Genomic DNA, 18,162 nt, shown 5'->3' with positions numbered 1-18,162 from the left:
TAATTTTAACAGCTTTATATACTGTTTGGTAGTTTAATCTACAGCAATGACGGCATCATATTTTATAGACAGTTTCTACGGAATTGCGTTGCTAAGCAACAGCTTTGGTCCATGTTTACTTCCTGTCAGCTAATCTCTTTTACATACAACTGGAAATATACAGATACTGCATACTAAGTACTATACTCAATATGTGTACTATCGTTCAACATACTTTTGTGTGAATATACAGTATATCATGTTAATCATGACAATTGAATGAATTGTTTTTTAATGACATTACTAGTTATAGTTATGACACCTGTATGAACAGTATGTTGTAAACTTTCAAGACATCGTGCTGCCAGTACTTGTTTCTTTTTTTTCTTCTCTTCTTATTGTTGTATTAATTTAGAGCATAATTAAGGATAATTAATCACACAAAATGAATGAAAATCAAAATATCAAATAATAATCAAATAATCAAAAAACATTTGTATCTAATATATGATTATATATATATATAAAATACATATATATATATATATAAATATATAAATATAAATATATATAAATATATTTAAAATAAATATATATATTTATATATATATATCTATATATATATCTATATATATATATATAGATATATATATATATGTATGTATAAAAACAACAACAGAATAAATAGATGAATAAAGATTGCATTTGTTCAATTTAATAATAATGTAATGTTTGGAAGTCATTAATATAATGCAGCTATGTAGCCTATCTGTGGCTAAGACAAAGTACCTAATTTCTGTTGGCTTTGATTACATTAGTCACAAATGTAAACATTTTATCCACAAATCATTTGTGTGTGTTTCTAACTGTATTTCAGTCAGGCACCGCTCCAGACAGCTACAGCCGGCTCCTGGGGTCCTTTCCCCCACTGTGCTGAGCAGGATTAGCAGCCAACATGCCGACTGTCGGAGTGAAACGAGATCTTCTCTTCAAAGCTTTGGGCAAAACATACAGTAAGTCATGTTTACTACATATTCAAGTAATGGACATAGTGTCTGCCGGGTTATTAAATGATCTTTTAGGCTCTAAAAGAGACGAAGAGGAAGTCAGAGTAGTGTCTGAAATCATTAGCTTGATGGTTAGCAGCACAGGCTGACTGGAGCCTCTCTGGCTTTACTAAACATTAGAGAGATTGAATGAGAAAAATACATATTTTTAAAGGAAATTCGTGCCAAATATCAGTTTTAATATTAACTTATTTTTGCTGATATTTGTGGCAATAAGAAAGTAGAGTTAGTTAGTGCTCTGACATCTCTGTCAACCTGATTGCATCATTTCCTCTCCTGTCATTTAAACCTGAGCAGGCTGCACTGGAGGACCAGCACTGGAGAGATAGAGAGATGCCTGAGGAAGAAGATCCTTTACTTAAGTAAAAGTATTAATACCACAGTGTAAAAAACAAGTAAAAGTCATGCATTCAAAACCTTACTTCAACAAAAGTATTAGAATCAAAATATACTTCAAGTATCAAAAGTAAAAGTAATTCTTATGCAGAATAAACAAATTATATCCCTCCCCATCCCTATAACAATATTACTGCACCATTAAATAAGCAGAGTTAATTTCATGAACAATTACATTTATACATATAAATTAATTAAATCGGATAGCAACATAAATTAAACACATACAAAGTAAATAAAAAAATGTTTAACAAATAAAAAAAAAAAAGGAAAGGACCAAAAAAACAAAAAGATAAGTAAATTAAAAATAATAATAAATAAACAAAAAAAAAAAATGTAATTATAGGTTGTGAATTATATGTAATATGGGGTCAGCAGTTTAAAACTGCAATGTCAGTTGTATCCATTTTTTCTATATAGATTAAAAAGGGTCTCCATATAATATAAAATTTCTGAGCACACCCTCTTGTAGTATAGCGAATGATTTGGGAAATTTGAACTGCTGAGCAGCTTAATCTACAACAATATATCAACATGTATTAGTTGATTCATATTATTAATACAAAATATAAATCTGTAAAGTAACTAAAGCTTTCAGATAAATGTAGTGCAGTAAAAATTACAATATTTCCCTCTGAGATGTAGAGGAGTAGAAGTATGATGTAGCAGAAAATGGAAATACCCAAGTACAAGTACCTCAAAATTGTACTTAAGTACAGTACTTGAGTAAATGTACTTACATTGCTGGTACTTGATATAAAAAGCTGTTTTTAGTGATGACTGTTTGTTTCTTGTTTTAGCTGATGAGGAGTTTGACGAGCTGTGCTTCGAATTTGGGCTGGAGCTGGATGAAATTGTGAGTAAACTTTGTTAAAGGAGATCAATCCACAGTGTAAACTAATGTTTGTCCTTTGTCATTATTACAATAGACTTTTCTCATATACAATTTGACATGTAGGAGCAAATGTAAAGTAAATAAATAGATAATCAAAAGAAAACCCATTTCACCTGTGTTTGACAAATCACATTGCTCAATGTGAGAAAGGTCTGCTTGTGCATTTTGTGTCAAAAACATCCTTGAGCTATATGACATCTAACCAGTGAACTTTGTTCTGACCTTATTCCAGACCTCAGAGAAGGAATTAATCAGCCGAGAGCAGGGTGACTCCAAGGCATCGGGAGCGTCTGACATCATCCTGTACAAGATCGATGTGCCAGCTAACCGCTACGACCTGCTGTGTCTGGAGGGGCTGGTCCGTGGGCTGCAGGTCTTCAAGAATAAGTGAGTGGTATCCTGTATAGATCTGGCATACTGCTGTGGTTGCTACAATTAAACTGAAGGACAACATGGTCACTTCATTCATTGGTAACAACAGAGAAGTATGACGGCGTAATTCAGCACCCTTTTCCAAAGTCAGGAGGATGGATGTGTTTAAAGGGATAGTTCGAATCTGCTATATTTAGAATATTTTCATGCTTTACCTTACCTTTTTTTCTGATTGCTTTGGCGAGAGCATAGATAACCGTTCCAGGTCCCCGCCAACAATAATAGTCCACAGCACTACATTGCTTTGCTTCCGTGCAGTAACTCCTGTCAGCTTCTCCAAACTGGGGGCGTGCCGACCGTCATACTATCCCTTTTAAAGAGTAAAATGTATGACTATGTTTTGATATTTAAGCATTCTTGAGGATTAAGGTGTGTTTTTTCGGTTGTGTCAGGCTTGTTAAAATACTCAATTATGTGTGTAATGCTTGCAGACTTGCTTCGCTGTTGCTACAGAGATTGTATTTGTGTTGCAGGTTGGAAGCACCTCGCTACAGACGTGTTAGCCCGGTCAGTGGGGAGCCTCAGAAGCTGATTATTACTAAAGAGGTGGGTGGTAACATTCATCATTTTGTTTTAGTGGCCTGAAGAAACTATCATTAGTTTTGTTTATGAATCAAATAAATGTGTGTATTGTTACAGTGGTAACCACAGTTAATATGTTTGTTCTGTGCAGACGGCGGCAGTGCGACCCCATGCTGTGGCAGCAGTGTTGAGGAACATCACCTTCACTCAGGAGCGCTATGACAGCTTCATCGAGCTGCAGGACAAACTCCACCAAAACATCTGCAGGTCAGATTAGCTCTTACACATCAAGTACAGCAGCATACGTGGAATTCCTTCTGTCACCTTCTGCTTAGTGATGTCCTCTCAAATCCCTTCTATAACCATGTTTGTGCAGGAAGAGGAGCCTGGTGGCCATAGGGACCCATGACCTGGACACCATCTCTGGTCCTTTCACATACACAGCCAAACCTCCTGGAGACATCAGCTTCAAACCCCTCAACCAGACCAAAGAGTACACCGCCACCCAGCTCATGAGCCTCTACAAGGTGAGCAGCTCACTGGCTGGACGTTGGTTAGAAGAACAGTTTTGTCTTATTGAGAGGCGCTAACCTGTTGTTATTCTTCTGACTCACACAGTCAGACAGCCACCTGAAGCATTTCCTCCACATCATTGAAGACAAGCCTGTGTACCCCGTCATCTACGACAGCAACGGCATCGTGCTGTCCATGCCTCCTATCATCAATGGTGAGTTCTGTCTCTGTCTTCATGTGTCTGCCTTCATATCTGGTTTTGTTTTCTGCTTCTGTTACACACAATAGATACTTTATCAGTATTTTTCTAAGATTGTGAGTTTGGAAACATCTGACTGACAGAAATGTCACTCTCATAACATTAAACATGTTTTTTGTTTTCCAGGTGATCATACAAAAATCACCCTAAAGACAAAGAACGTCTTTGTTGAGTGCACGGCCACAGACCTGACCAAGGTACGGCTGAGAGGAGAAATCCCATTAATCTGTTGTTCGGTCAGTGTTATCAAGGAAAACTGACTTCAACTCTTCTTCTCTTGTTCTCTCCAGGCGAAGACCGTGTTGGACATGATGGTGACCATGTTCAGCGAGTATTGTTCACTGCCTTTCACGTAAGTCACATATCTGGCTCAAATACCAGCTTGTCATCTCCATGGAGACGGACAATAACTGGAAGGCCCAATCCCAATGTCCACACTCACAGACTTGGAGGTGCATTTCTGCAGTCCGTTTAGGGCTGTCCCACTGTCAAATTGTGAAGTGATTCAGGGCTCTCTCGCAGACAATTTGAGCCCTTTATGCACATTTTCTTTACTGTAAGTCCGCATTTCTGCAGACTTTGCCTGAGGGAATTACCCACAATTCATAGCTTTGTGTATTTGTACTTTGAGTATTACAGTGAGGGTGATATTTTCTTCTGTTTCTTGCTCTCTCAGGGTGGAGGAGGCCGAGGTGGTGTACCCTGACGGCAAGACCTGCAAATACCCAGTAATGTATTCACTACAATCATCTTGTGCTGTGTCCTTTGTTTAAGTGGCAGTAGACAAGCTATTTGCTTTAATTTATCATTATGAAGTAAACGCTGATTGCACAATGTAATGGCTATAGAATAATGACATCATCAGAGTTTAGATTGGTTCCTATAAGCCTCGCTTTCCCTATGCACTTCTGGCTGCCACCAGGTCCCGATCTCCTGGGAAAATCAAGGCTAATTTACAGCACTAAGCCGTGGAAACAAACTACAGTGTGTCCTGCTCAGTGTTGCCAACTCTTATCCAATGAAAGTAGCTAGCACTAACTCTAAAAGTCTGCAGATGACATCATATGGTCATTTGCATATTGGTAACGTCATCGCACATTCATTTGCAATTGTTTAACTTTGTTTTGTTTATCTGACTGTTTTTTAACTCGGCATCATTGTAAATGAGGGTCTACCCTCAATGATCACTCTGAGATATAAATAAATAAATGATGATGATGATGATGATGATGATGATGATGATGATATAGCTTAGTGGTTGTATCGGTTGCAGCGAGGGAGAGACTGCCTGCACACGGCGTGCTGTTGGCAGAAGAGCAGTGGACTGTGATCACTCTGAGCAGCATTGGGAATGAATTGCAATATATTTTAATATATTTCTTGCTTTTTCCTCAGATAGTCTGAATAAGTCGCTAAAATTATTAGTAGTAGTCGGCTCTGAGGAAAACAGAAAGTGATCCGGTCTTCTTTACGACAGACTTTGTGAAACGCTAGGGGGGGGGAAATGTTGCATATTGCTACTTTAATGTGACATGAATTTCTTCTACTGCGTCCTAATTCTCTGATTTTGTTTCCTGGTTTGTTGTTTAGGAGCTGGCTTACAGGAAGGAGAAGTTGTCCAGCGGGTTCATCAACCGAAAAGTTGGCATCAAGTGAGTCCGACCTTCTCTGTATAATAGTACAAGATAAAAGTAAAATATATGGAAAGTGTCTCCAGGTAAATGCTTAAGATGCATTTCATTTTGCATTTGTCACAAGTTTTGCATCAACATGCAAATTCACAGACTTACCAGTTTGATTAGGAACACCTTACCTGAACTATCTAACGCCGTCTAGAACAGCAGCCCTGCAGCAAGTCTTTTCTTCATGAAGCTTGTAATGTTCATTTTTATATGAGGAGGACCGAATATTAGAAACACCTTTCCATATATTGCAGTGTAATTCAGTATCACTACCACGTTGTTGATTCAACACCTCTCTGAGAACGTGTCAACAAAGATAAACTTCACACATTAGAGTATTTGCTGCAGAAACTTGACTTTTTAATGATCAGTGTGTGTTTGTTTGTTTTCCTCCCGACAGCGAGTCAACTGAGAAAATCGCCCAGCTGCTGACCAAAATGTGTCTGCGCTCGCAGGCTACAGGTGTCGGCGATGAGATCGAGGTGGAGATCCCGCCCACGCGCTCAGACGTCATCCACGCCTGTGACATCATGGAGGACGCCGCCATGGCCTACGGCTTCAACAACATCCCCTACACTACACCACGCACCTACACCATAGCCAATCAGGTGCCTGTCTTCTTCTGTGTCTAACCATATATCATCGTTATCTCTCATCAAACACGGTGTGTGTTCTTATGTATTTCATCTATTTGTTTACAGTTCCAACTGAATAAACTGACGGAGCTGTTGAGACAAGACCTGGCTGCTGCTGGATTCACGGAGGCCCTCAACTTTGCCCTAGTAAGGAAACGACACCAAGACGTGCATCTCTTGAGAGAAGAAATAACACAGTCTTCATCTTATAAATGAAAAGCTGAATTCATAAGCAGTAAAATGCACCCTCGGGGGTTTTGCTGCTACAGCCTTGTTTGGCATGGTATGACCAGTAGCTTATGGTGGCTAATGTTTGCAAACTTTGGGTAAATCCTGCTGTAGCTGCTGTAACAGGCATTACTGAGTCAGCTCGCTAACTTTATGACTGTTACAGTACAGTAGCATTTAGCATTATCCCATAACCCGTCACTTGTAGCCACAAAGTTACATCACCTTGCTTAACAATTTCTCTTTTCCTGTAGTGTTCTGCAGAGGATATAGCAGACAAGATTGGAAAGAAGATCTCAGAGACCGGGGCGGTTCACATCGCCAACCCCAAGACAGCTGAGTTCCAGGTAAAGGAGAAAATAAAAATAGAGATTGTGTAAAGAAGTGAAACCAATCTTCTAGCCTCAAACTACTATGCTTGCAGATTAGGATGCACTGCAAACAATATCCAGTGACATAATTTGGATGTTGAAATACATTTTTTATGCAAACACATTTGAAAATGTTGACATTACATTAAGAAAATTATACTAATTTGTTACTTCCATACAGTATTCTTAGTAAAAATTACATTATGTGCCATTAAAACTCCTGAAAAAATCCTGATTTCATAAAAGATACATTCATGTAGGAATGTTCTGAAAAGTGTTAAAAACAACCAGAAACTAAGTGATACAGAAGGTGTTTCCTCGCTCTCATAAGTTGTAGTGTTATTTCTCCAGAAGAGGGCGATCTTGTCCTCTCTGAAAGATTGTAGCTGTGTATCCATCTTCATCACTGTTTGTCACCACCAGGTGGCGCGCACCACCTTGCTGCCAGGCCTGCTGAAAACCATCGCTGCCAACAGAAAGATGCCTCTTCCCCTCAAACTGTTTGAGATATCTGACGTGGTGCTGAAGGACGAGACCAAAGGTAGGAAACACGTGACACGCCGTACCGCACACACCTTTAAAACTGGAGAAACGCTGTTGCCTCACTGATATGTTTTATACAGATGCTGATGCTGATAGTACTCTGTTTTTTCTTTGTTGGGCTGGAAAAGTGTCTGAAACATTATTTACATACCAGGATGCTGATTCTGTTGGAATTGTTGCTTACAATGATTAAATGTAAATACTTGTGAGAAATCTGAACAAAGTGTCTTATTATAAATTTTAGTAAAGAGTTTGAGACGACCATTGTAGACTTTATTTATTTTTTATAAATATTTAAAAAATTATGGTTATTTTCATAATATATGACACTTGACGGGGGGAGCTAGTGACGGACTTGGCAAAGTTAATATACATGTGCGACTAGGTCCGGTTTTCAAAATAAGATAGATGTTAAGAAACGGTACAGTTTATACACAATACATATATGGAAATAAAATTGATAGGATTATATTCACCAGACATATAAAACATGTTACATGTCCCTTATAACTTATTACTTAACTAAATTGTGAGAGAAATGTCTTTATTCTTTGATTTTTGGGTTAAAAAAATTAAATAACTAATTCCTGACAATGACTGATATATTTAACTTCAGGACATCTTTGACTGCATACATGCTGAAAATCAAACATTTCTTCCATCAATTTAGTTATTTTCCAAAGTAAAAGTCCTCAGATGTGTATGATTCAACTCTTTCTGATGACCTAGTATTAAAAAAAGTTAACAAAAAATCGCAATCAGCACCCAAGTATTGCGATAATATTGAATCGGGCGATAAGTGTATCGTCCCAGCTCTACTTACTGCCATATGTATTTAAAATAAAACACCTAATATTGACATGATTTATTGGTAAGTTACTTGTATATCTCTGTTCTCACTAACGCTCCCTCCCCCTCTTCACACCAACCAGATGTCGGAGCGAGGAACAGCCGGCGTTTCTGTGCCGTTTACTACAACAAGAGCCCGGGCTTCGAGGTGATCCACGGCCTGCTGGACCGAACCATGCAACTACTGGAGGTGAAGTCGGCCCGCGGGGACGGCTACCACATCCAGGCTGCAGACGGTAAGAAGCCTTGAGAGGGAGGGGGGGGATGGAAACCAACAATCGGGTCTATAGGAATAAACTGAAGAGCTGGCGTTGGTGGTAAATATGTTGAGACTGGATTTATACTGGGAGGAGAACACCTCAGTGATTTTAACCCACATGATTTAGAACATGTTTATTTACTCGCCAAGCCGGTGAACAAATAAACAAAGAGCACTGACTGATTTTGTTGATTTTACAGCTGTAAAATGTCCAGCTCAGTGTGTATCCTGATCACAATGAATTTATTTCAAGATTATTTATGTATGTACATTTTTTTAGCCAATATATCTTTAGCTGATTTTTTTTTTTTATCCGGTATCGTCTGGGCTATAATTAGTTATTATATTATAAGGATCTTTTCATTTTGAAATAAATGATTAGCTATTTATCCCTTTACACATTTATTATTCAACATACTTTGATTTAAAAGTTGAGTAAATTGATAATCTGAGCTTTTACAATCCGGTATAGTAAATAATAATACTTTAGTCTGATCTGCTCAGGCAGTGGAGAAATGATTGTCCAAATGTTTGGATATTTTATTCACTTAACCAGTTACACTATCATTAAATAAGACTTTTACGCAGCATCATAAAGACCTAAAACACACTCGGTTATACCTCTTTCCCCTCTTCTCTGGTCGCATCTGGTGCTGTCTGGTATTGTCTCTGTTTCTCTGTAACAAGCTATCACTAAACTACTGATGCTAACATCACGTAAATGTCACTTATACGTTATTTCTGAAGCCTTTAACTAATTGACCACTTATATCTAATAAAGTCCGACTGTGAGTGTGATTAGAGATCATAAATCATTTATAAAACTGTGCATAGCTCACAGGTCTCCAGCCTCCAGGAACCAACACAACATACTTTTAATGACAAAATGTCGTAAAAAGTAATTAATGATAAAAAGGTTCTCTTTTTTTCCCATTAAAAATAATGCCATCACATCACTGCAGCTTTCAAGGTGCCAACTGGTCGTGACAGTTGTGGGACATCACTTTAAAATGTTAGAGTTTTAAGAGGTTATAGTCCGGACAGGAGACAATCAGGGAAGTATACAACTGGATAGCTTTACAGGGTTATGGTAGAACGTGCTTGACAACTTGTTGTATACAACGGTTTCATTTGATACTTTGATATAGAAACCACTTTAAAAAGACGTACTTCATGGGCTCCGACTTAGAAAACCTCCGGCCCAATTTGTCTTTTACCTTCAATATCACCAGTTGCGTCACCTTACCCTCATAAATCAGGATAGCTCATTCATATCAGTACTGGTGGTTCATGGGTTGTGGGAACTCCTTTCAGACAACTTCACTGTGTCTCTAATGATGAAATTCATCGGAGTAAGGACCTTTTCACACCGGGGACGGAAACTAAACAAAAATGCTAAATATTTATTGCTGATTTTTCGTGTTCATACCTTTCACAACAAGACGAACACAAATATTCAGGTTCCATGCATTCCACCAAAAATGTAAGTTTCGCACAATCATCGATGCACAAGTTGTTTTTACTATAATAAACCCACACTCAACCCTTTCCCCCATGGAGACGGGCTTATTATTATTCCAAGTGTGCAGGTCTGTGTAGAAAAGTTACAACGTGGTCACAGTTCTTATGAAGCATGTTATTGTAACGAGTGTAAATGCTGAGCTTATTGCACTGGTTTTCATCATTCATGGCTGGACTGGATCATATGTAGCCTATGTGTTTATAATATGTGATGCATGACCTTTAATACAAGGATTAATAGTCAGTTTATAATAGACAGCTTACCTCCAGAGCTCTGTGGATTTCTAAAGGAAAGACAGTGAGTCCATTTGATGGTAATAACAATAGGCTAATAATAATAATAATTAGGGCTGCACAGGAGAGTTTGAAGCACTGAATGTTCATTCATAACATTGACATTGTAATTATAATTATTAATATCTGAAGATACAGAGAGCGGCTTGCCGGTTGGCACGCTACCTGTAGCGGGGCGGTCTAGCAGCAGTCCGCTCCATAAACAGAATTAATGACATTGACGTCCAAGAAAATCTATTGATCCTGTGAGCAAAACTCATTAGTTTATTGGTTTGTTTGTTTTTATTGGCATCTGAAATTCACAGAAATTAAAACACTGCATTGCGAAAAGTCATAGAGATTGATGGGTTTGATTTTTTTTAATTGCTGTGTGATTTATTTGCACGAATTATTCGCGTTTGGTCTGAAAAGATCTTCAGATTGCACATTTTCAAAGTTTTTCTCCTTCAAGTCATCATGATGGATTCCGGTCAGTCAGTCAGTCATGTTGCGTCAGCACTCACAAGTCTGTAAACTTCAGATGAGCTTTACTCTGAAAGGCTGTTTTGGACACTTACAATCCTGTAAACTGTAGAGAGCAAGTTTATTTTATTATTTAGTCATAGCAGAGTTATATTAACCGGTGTTGACATGTGACTGGCACAATAATACTTGGCAGATAAATGTGTTACTCAGTTGGGTTTCATCTTTCTGATGCATCTGATCCGTTCCTGCGAGATTAGTAATCACAAAGGTTCGATTGAAGGGTCTGCGTTGGCCTTCCTTTCATTTTCCCAGAGAGACTCTCATACATCATTTGAGTTTTGTATTCCTCGCCTTCCTCTTTCCATACTTTGTCTCTCTCTCACTCCATCCTATCTACCTCTCCACCCACCTCTCCCCTTGCCTCGCATGCTCCAAGGTCACACTGCAGGATATCTCCTCTGTTGGCCCATTCAGACTGCAAATCAATGGGCTCAAGTATCAGTGAATGAGAGCAGAGAGGAGAAGGGGAGGCTGACAGGGGAGCGGAAGAAGAAGGGATGAGATGAGACTAGAGGGAGGGGGGGGGGGCGACAGAGCGACGGCTGGAGGCGTAAGCAAGAAAGGGTATGAGAGCGTGTAGAGTCTGCAGTGTGGGAGAGTGCATGGGAGTCACGTCACCCACTGCAGTGCTGAGCAGCGAGACCGAGACTGGCACATACAACACCCACCCACGGGTGCTTTAGACTGTCCATCTGACAGGCGCAGACACACTTAAAGGGGGAGCTGAAATGGACATGCTCTCACAGTAATGCACAGCACACTGGACGCTCTTCTCTGCTGCTTTTTTCCACACTTTGTGCACCATTAGCCCCCCCCACATATGTCAGCGTGTCCTTAACCCCATTACAAGGTCACGACCCAGTCTAAGAGCTCACCTGACGCAGACACACACCCTCAGGATGTGTCGATCACACAGCTAACTCACCATCACTTTCAGCACAGAGAGAGAGCGAGGGGCTAAGGGAATACCTGTCAGCTGAGTTTCCTCCACTCAGCGGGGGAAAGGGATGAAATAACGAGTCAGGGGATCAGAAGTGGAGGAAGAAACCACTTAAGAGACAGATGCCCGTGTTTCACTTAACAACTGTGTCCAATGCAAAGTCTTGGCCCTCTGTCAGGAAAGAGAGACCATGTTCATGCGACTCTTATATTTTGTTCAGTAATTGATCTTAAATGTTTGGCCTATATGTGTCTTTGTTTTGATTATTTAAACCTGCAATAACTGATTTTTTTTGGCCACTTGGAGGCAGCAGAAAGAGCATTTTTTTTCTGAAAACATCTGCCTGCTGCGGCCGAAAAATGACGCTATGAGAGCAGTGAGAGTGAACCAAAAAAATAATGACATTGCACTCACCAAGTGTATTAATGATGTATTTTTCTAATTGTCAACAAATCCCCTGAAATGACCAAAAACAAAATTAATTGAACCGACTAACAAGTATCATCTGTGTATCCAAAGCTTGATATGTCTCATTCCTTTGTGCCGTAGAGCTCCATTGTTGCCCAGAAACTATTAAAAACAGATCAGTGAGCCACACTGTTGCACTGGGTCACATGTTCCTTCATTACCAGGAACTCACTATAGTTTATTTTGACTCAATCCCACATACGGCTAACTGCTGCTGTAAATACTCACTAGAGCAGCAGCTGAAAATAGTCCCCAGCAAATGCACTATTTCCTCTTGTTTGAGTAATATTCTTAACAACCACAGTTGTTAAGTCATTTTTTAGAATTAAACAAAATATTCCTGCCTTGTATGTCTTCACTCAGCTCGTTTTCATTCCCAGGGCGTCAAATACCGACGCTTTGTCATGGCCGTCAGCGTTATACCGATGCACAAGGCACCCTTTAGCGGCGGTATGAGAAACATCAGTTTTCCATTAACTACAATGTAAACCCATGCATGTCGATATTAAATGCTCAGGGAAAGTGACTGTGGTGACGTAGTTTAAAGAGCAAAAGAAACAGGGCGGTGGGAAGTAGTTTTCACTGAGCAAACGTAGTAGTTTTAAGCCCAACCATGTTGTTCTTTCCTAAACCTAACAAAGTGGTTTTGTTGCCTGAACCTAAGCAAGTGTTTTTGTTTGATTTACAACATTAAGCGTGTGTTTACGGCGATGGAAGAGTGACGCTGAGGGGTCTGACAAAGCGTCAGTATGTGACGAGTTGGGATGAGAACGTGTTGCTTCAGTAGATGTGAATGGGCTTGGTGCTGAGAGACGGAGACACGCTGGGGAAGTTGGAAAATATTGAGCGACGGACACATTGTTGGTTTTGGTCTTTTCATGGGATTTGTTGACAATAACAAAAATATAGAATATCGCCTAGCCTTATTCTTTACCTGATCGTCTGACTGCTTGTGTTGTTTATCACATTGAGCTTTGCCATATCTTAGCAATTACTTTGGTGAGCACGATGTTATCATAACCAATGTACAGTAAAGGATGGCCAAAACTATGAAAACAAGACCTGGAATTAAACTGGAATCATCCTTTTAATTGTGGTGACATTTCAGCGTTTTAGCAGCTGAAAAGCCTTAAAAACAAGACCCTGAAATTCAACATTGATTCATACTAATCATCCATGAAAGTCACCGATACTAGTAATCAGTGTAGGTGTGTTAATAATGCAGGACGAGGCAGGTTTTCGTTGCTCCACTAAGAACCGGTGTGTATTTTCTGTCCAGTCGACTAAAATGGTAGTAAATCCGATTGGCAACATCAGCCAGTTCCATTGGTTATCTGATGCAACCGTCTGACTCTCCTTTCCGCCGAGAGCTTTGCTGAAAGTTGGAGGAGAGTGGCCGGGAAGTGGCCTGGCTCAAGTGTAGGATTTTCATTGACTGATTGGTTATTTAAGATGTACCAGAGCTATTTATATAGTTGCCATGGCATCCCGCACACCGTACAAGTAGATGACGCGTGAACCGACGCAAGCACATTCTGCCGACTTTAATACACCCAACAGACACAGAACAGGCGACTGAAATATAAATGGTAGAGTTTCTCACACACACACACACACACACACACACACAGAAACACACACACACACACACATGTTTGAAAGTACAGCCCATGTGCTTTGTAAGCCTTTCATCCATAATGATGAGTGAACATCTAAGCAGTGGGCTCTGGAACCCATTAGCAAGGCAGCGTGGGAAGAAGCAGTGCACTGTGGGAGAATGCCATGTCTCGGTGTGTGTGTGTGGAGGCCGTTGTCATGGCAACCCCTGTATCTTGTTAAGACTCTGACAAGTCCGTCTTTCTGTCTCGTTTTGTTTGCATGTCACTGTTTTTGAACAAAGTGATCGTCTCACATCGACGAGCGTGTTTCCCCCCCCCGCTGTCGACGGAGGCTGACGCTGACATAACATACTGTACTGGACCATCAGATTAGAATCAGGAGGAGGATAAACACTGATAACTGCTGATCTTTAATGACCAATGTGGGTGAACAAATTATTATCAAGAGAAAATCAAGGAACAAGAGAGGCAGCACAGTACCGCCCACACGGTGATTGACTCATGATCTCTGTGATATGATGTTCAAAAAACACTGTTCACACTACGAGCGACACAGCAACACAGCAACACAGCAACAGGCTCCATTTTCAATGAAAGCCGGTGACATGAAGCAAAAAAACTGACGCCCGAATACCATTTTTTAGGCTTCGAAGCTTTGGTTAGAAATATCCAAAGGTATTTGAAGCTTCTGAACAGCGCCGCTGCCGCACTACTGTACACACACACGCACCTCTACACATAACAAACAGCAATATCTGTCTGAGAATAACCACTAATAATTAATGTTGAATATGAATAATGAATACTCTTGTGGGATTATTCCTTATTTCATAGGCTATTTTGGGATTTATACATATACATTTATAAAAAAAAAAATTTGAATACTTATTTGGAAGTCGGTTACCATGGCAACGGTCAAAGCTTCGAAGCATTTGGAGGGGGAACCAGAGGGTGGGTGCTACACTTCCGCAACAACGCCGTGGGTTGCGCAGCATGAGCGCAGTGCAAAGTGGTGGTGATTAGCTAGCCAGAGAGACACAACAGAGAGACTCACAGGCACTAAAATACATGAGCGGCCAGACCGGCTACGTAAACAAAGCTCAGAGAAACTCTGATTACAACACACAGAGAGGGAGAGAGGATTTTAGTTGAAATTCATCCCGACAGCAAACAATAAATCAGATGCTCTGACAAAAAAAGGAATTAAAATCCGTTATCTGTGGCTGTCGTAGGACTGTAATAAGCCCATCCAATCATTTTATTCGACCCGAATTTAACAATTAGGCGGGCTACCTTCCTGCCTGCGATGCTGCTAGCTACTTTCATTGGAAAAGAGTTGGCAACACTAGGCTCATTTTTTCGGCTGGATCGTTTTTCAAAATCTAGTGTACCACCCTGCCTTTTAATGCTCTGAATCCCGTTTACAGAATCTTTTTAAAGTGTGCGTGTTGCAACAATATAGTGGCAGAAACATGATCCAAGAAGCACCCAGATCAAACAGATGGCGTGTTAGGTAGTAACACACTGGTCAGAAATAGTTTGTCAGGAAACAAACAGATTGCAAACAAGCTTGTGGAGGTGATGATTGTTTTTAAAAAGGAAGCTACAAAAGGATGTGAATGCCTCGACAGTCTGGGCAGAGAAGGTGTCAGGTGTAGGTGTTATCCACTCAATGATATATGATAATGGTATACCATAAAATCCACTTCTCACTTAAAGTAATGATTCACTTTTCACCATATTTTCCTCTCTTTTTATGCCTCCGTGCTGGCGACAGCCGCGGCCGTCCATCCGACACTTTCTCCGATATCTCAGGAACGCCTGAAGGGAATTTCATTATATCTGACACAAACATCCACTTGGATTAAAGTATGAACTGATTAGATTTTGGTGGTCAAAGATCACTGTGACCGCATAAAACTCAAGGATTCATATGCTAATTATGACAATTCCACAGAAATGTCTAACAGGAGAAATTGGTGTTGTGATGACATTTTGGACAGACATGGATGTAAACTGCAACTTGGCTTGCTGGCAGAGGCATAACAACCACACGGTGGTAATTCTAGTTTTCTTTTTTCTCTAAGATTCCACCTTTTTCCCCGGTCGCTGTGCAGAGATCTTCGTCCGTGGAAAGAGCGTTGGACGTCTCGGGGTCCTCCACCCGGACGTCATCAACCGCTTCGAGCTGACGATGCCCTGCTCGGCCGTGGAGATGGACATCGAGCCCTTCCTGTGATTACACCTTCGTAAACCTTAAACCCCTAATCAACAACACATAGCCGTTTATACTCCGACAAAAACAGAAAGCAATGAAAGATTAATGAGGAAAATATACGAGGCTCGAAATGAGTTAAAAAGATAACGGGTGTTTGTGGTTGAAGTGTGCTGCAGATAATCTGTTCAGCTGTTGCATGAAGGAAACAAAAGGACCAATCTGTGCATTATTGTTACATGAAGCCATTGTGTTTTATATATCAGTAACAAGGCTGTTTTTACTAAAATCAGAAGAATTAAAAATTAACAAGACTCTATTGTGTTTCTGATGTGAATGCTGAGCATCTGTGTGTGGGCTTGTGCATGCATGCCTGGTCTTAATTTAGTTTACTTGTGCCTTGGGGTTAGTGCATGGCAATTAAACTGAGTGACTCATTACCTGTTGCTTTGTTGCCTTGGTTCTTCCAGTGGCCACACTGCTGAAACCACCCTCACACACGACGTCCCCATGCAGGAAGTCATCAAGCACAAGTTCCCCACGCAAGACGAATCCTCGCGGGCCCCGTCCTCCCGTCCAGCCTCCACGAAAACTGTGTTCGGTGACATGAGCGCGGCAGCCGGCCTGAAAGCTCTCAATGATTTTCTGGCAGACAAAAGCTACATGGAGGGCTTCGCGGCGTCTCAGGCTGACACGGCAATGTTCGACGCAATCCCCTCGGCTCCCTCCTCGACTTTCTGCCACCTCACGCGATGGTACAACCATATCAAGTCCTTCCAGAGGGAGAGAGCCACCCTCACGTCAGCGAAGAGTCAGTTTGTCCTCCCAGCTACGACGAACGACACCAGCGACGACGACATTGACCTGTTTGGCTCGGACGACGAGGCCGAGAGCGCCGAGGCGGACAGAATCAAGGAGCAGCGCCTCGCCGAGTACGCCGCCAAGAAGTCCAAGAAGCCAGCTCTCGTCGCCAAATCCTCCATTCTGCTTGACGTGAAGCCCTGGGACGACGAGACGGACATGGCCAAGCTGGAGGAGTGTGTCCGCAGCGTCAGCATGGACGGGCTGCTGTGGGGGCAGTCCAAGCTGGTCCCGGTGGGCTACGGCATCAAGAAGCTCCAGATAGGGTGCGTGGTGGAGGACGATAAAGTGGGCACGGATCTGCTGGAGGAAGCCATCACCGCCTTCGAGGAATATGTTCAGTCTGTGGATGTGGCTGCCTTCAACAAGATCTGAATCATACCGACGCCGAATAAATTCCCTGAATGGTGCCATCTGATGTTTTCTGGTCTTGGCTAAAGATAGCTGATGTAATATCAATCACGTCCATGTAATACAATAACTGAAGCTCAGGTCGTTCATTTTGAAAAGACTGTTTATGCTTTAATACAAGTACAAAATATTCTTGCCTTCAAATATCAAATAAAGCCGGTCTAACTTTTGAAGTTCTGGCTTTGAATGTTTTATTTGTAGTGCGTGTTTTTTATCAGGTAACAAGCACGCCAGCCCGTTCTCATTCCCAGGGCGTCAAATACCGGCGCTTTGTCACGGCCATCGGCGTTCTGCAAGTGCAAACGCATCTAAAGGTTCTCTATACGGAATTCAGAGCATATGAAATGCACCGGGCGGTACATTAAGTACAATGTAAACCTATCCATGGCAACTGTAAACCCCCTTAGAAAGTGCGCATAGACTGCGATGACGTAATTTAAAAAGCGAAAACGGACACACAAAGCGGTGGGAGTTGAGGTGGATGGGTCCAACAAACACAGGGCTTTCATCCAGGGGACCGCTGTTCATGTCCTGTGCGTCACGTTACAATCAGCTGTTCATTTGTGTCCCGTGTTCACAACGTTCAGTGTCATTTTTATTGTACAAACGCCGTATTTTTAAGCTCAGTGTAGCTCTTTTGTGAACTACAGTGGTTTTATTGTCTAATCCTAAATTGAC

The 18,162-nt window shown here is 40.9% G+C and overlaps 1 protein-coding gene across 1 annotated transcript; it reads left to right on the top strand.

The window, feature by feature from the left end:
- The first annotated feature begins 847 nt into the window (after positions 1 to 847).
- Positions 848 to 17,657, top strand: farsb (phenylalanyl-tRNA synthetase subunit beta). The gene is made up of 18 exons (XM_037775545.1): positions 848 to 992; positions 2,243 to 2,298; positions 2,570 to 2,724; positions 3,243 to 3,315; positions 3,443 to 3,558; positions 3,668 to 3,818; positions 3,910 to 4,018; positions 4,190 to 4,260; positions 4,354 to 4,415; positions 4,740 to 4,791; positions 5,654 to 5,715; positions 6,146 to 6,353; positions 6,447 to 6,527; positions 6,863 to 6,955; positions 7,403 to 7,520; positions 8,455 to 8,607; positions 16,085 to 16,232; positions 16,683 to 17,657. The coding sequence occupies exons 1-18, from the start codon at positions 935 to 937 to the stop codon at positions 17,446 to 17,448; spliced, it is 2,532 nt and encodes an 843-aa protein (XP_037631473.1). The 5' UTR covers positions 848 to 934; the 3' UTR covers positions 17,449 to 17,657.
- Positions 17,658 to 18,162: the final 505 nt, after the last annotated feature.

Source organism: Sebastes umbrosus, chromosome 7 (assembly GCF_015220745.1).
Source record: "Sebastes umbrosus isolate fSebUmb1 chromosome 7, fSebUmb1.pri, whole genome shotgun sequence".
Taxonomy (NCBI): Eukaryota; Metazoa; Chordata; class Actinopteri; order Perciformes; family Sebastidae; genus Sebastes; species Sebastes umbrosus.
The sequence above is the reverse complement of the archived record's forward strand: the minus strand, read 5'-3'. Positions and strand labels throughout refer to the sequence as shown.

Excerpts from the sequence above, each read along its gene's own strand:
- farsb (XM_037775545.1), top strand. The coding sequence starts at position 935 with ATGCCGACTGTCGGAGTGAAACGAGATCTTCTCTTCAAAGCTTTGGGC. Across the intron at positions 993-2,242 it reads AGCTTTGGGCAAAACATACA|CTGATGAGGAGTTTGACGAG; the intron begins GTAAGTCATGTT and ends TTCTTGTTTTAG. Across the intron at positions 2,299-2,569 it reads GGCTGGAGCTGGATGAAATT|ACCTCAGAGAAGGAATTAAT; the intron begins GTGAGTAAACTT and ends ACCTTATTCCAG.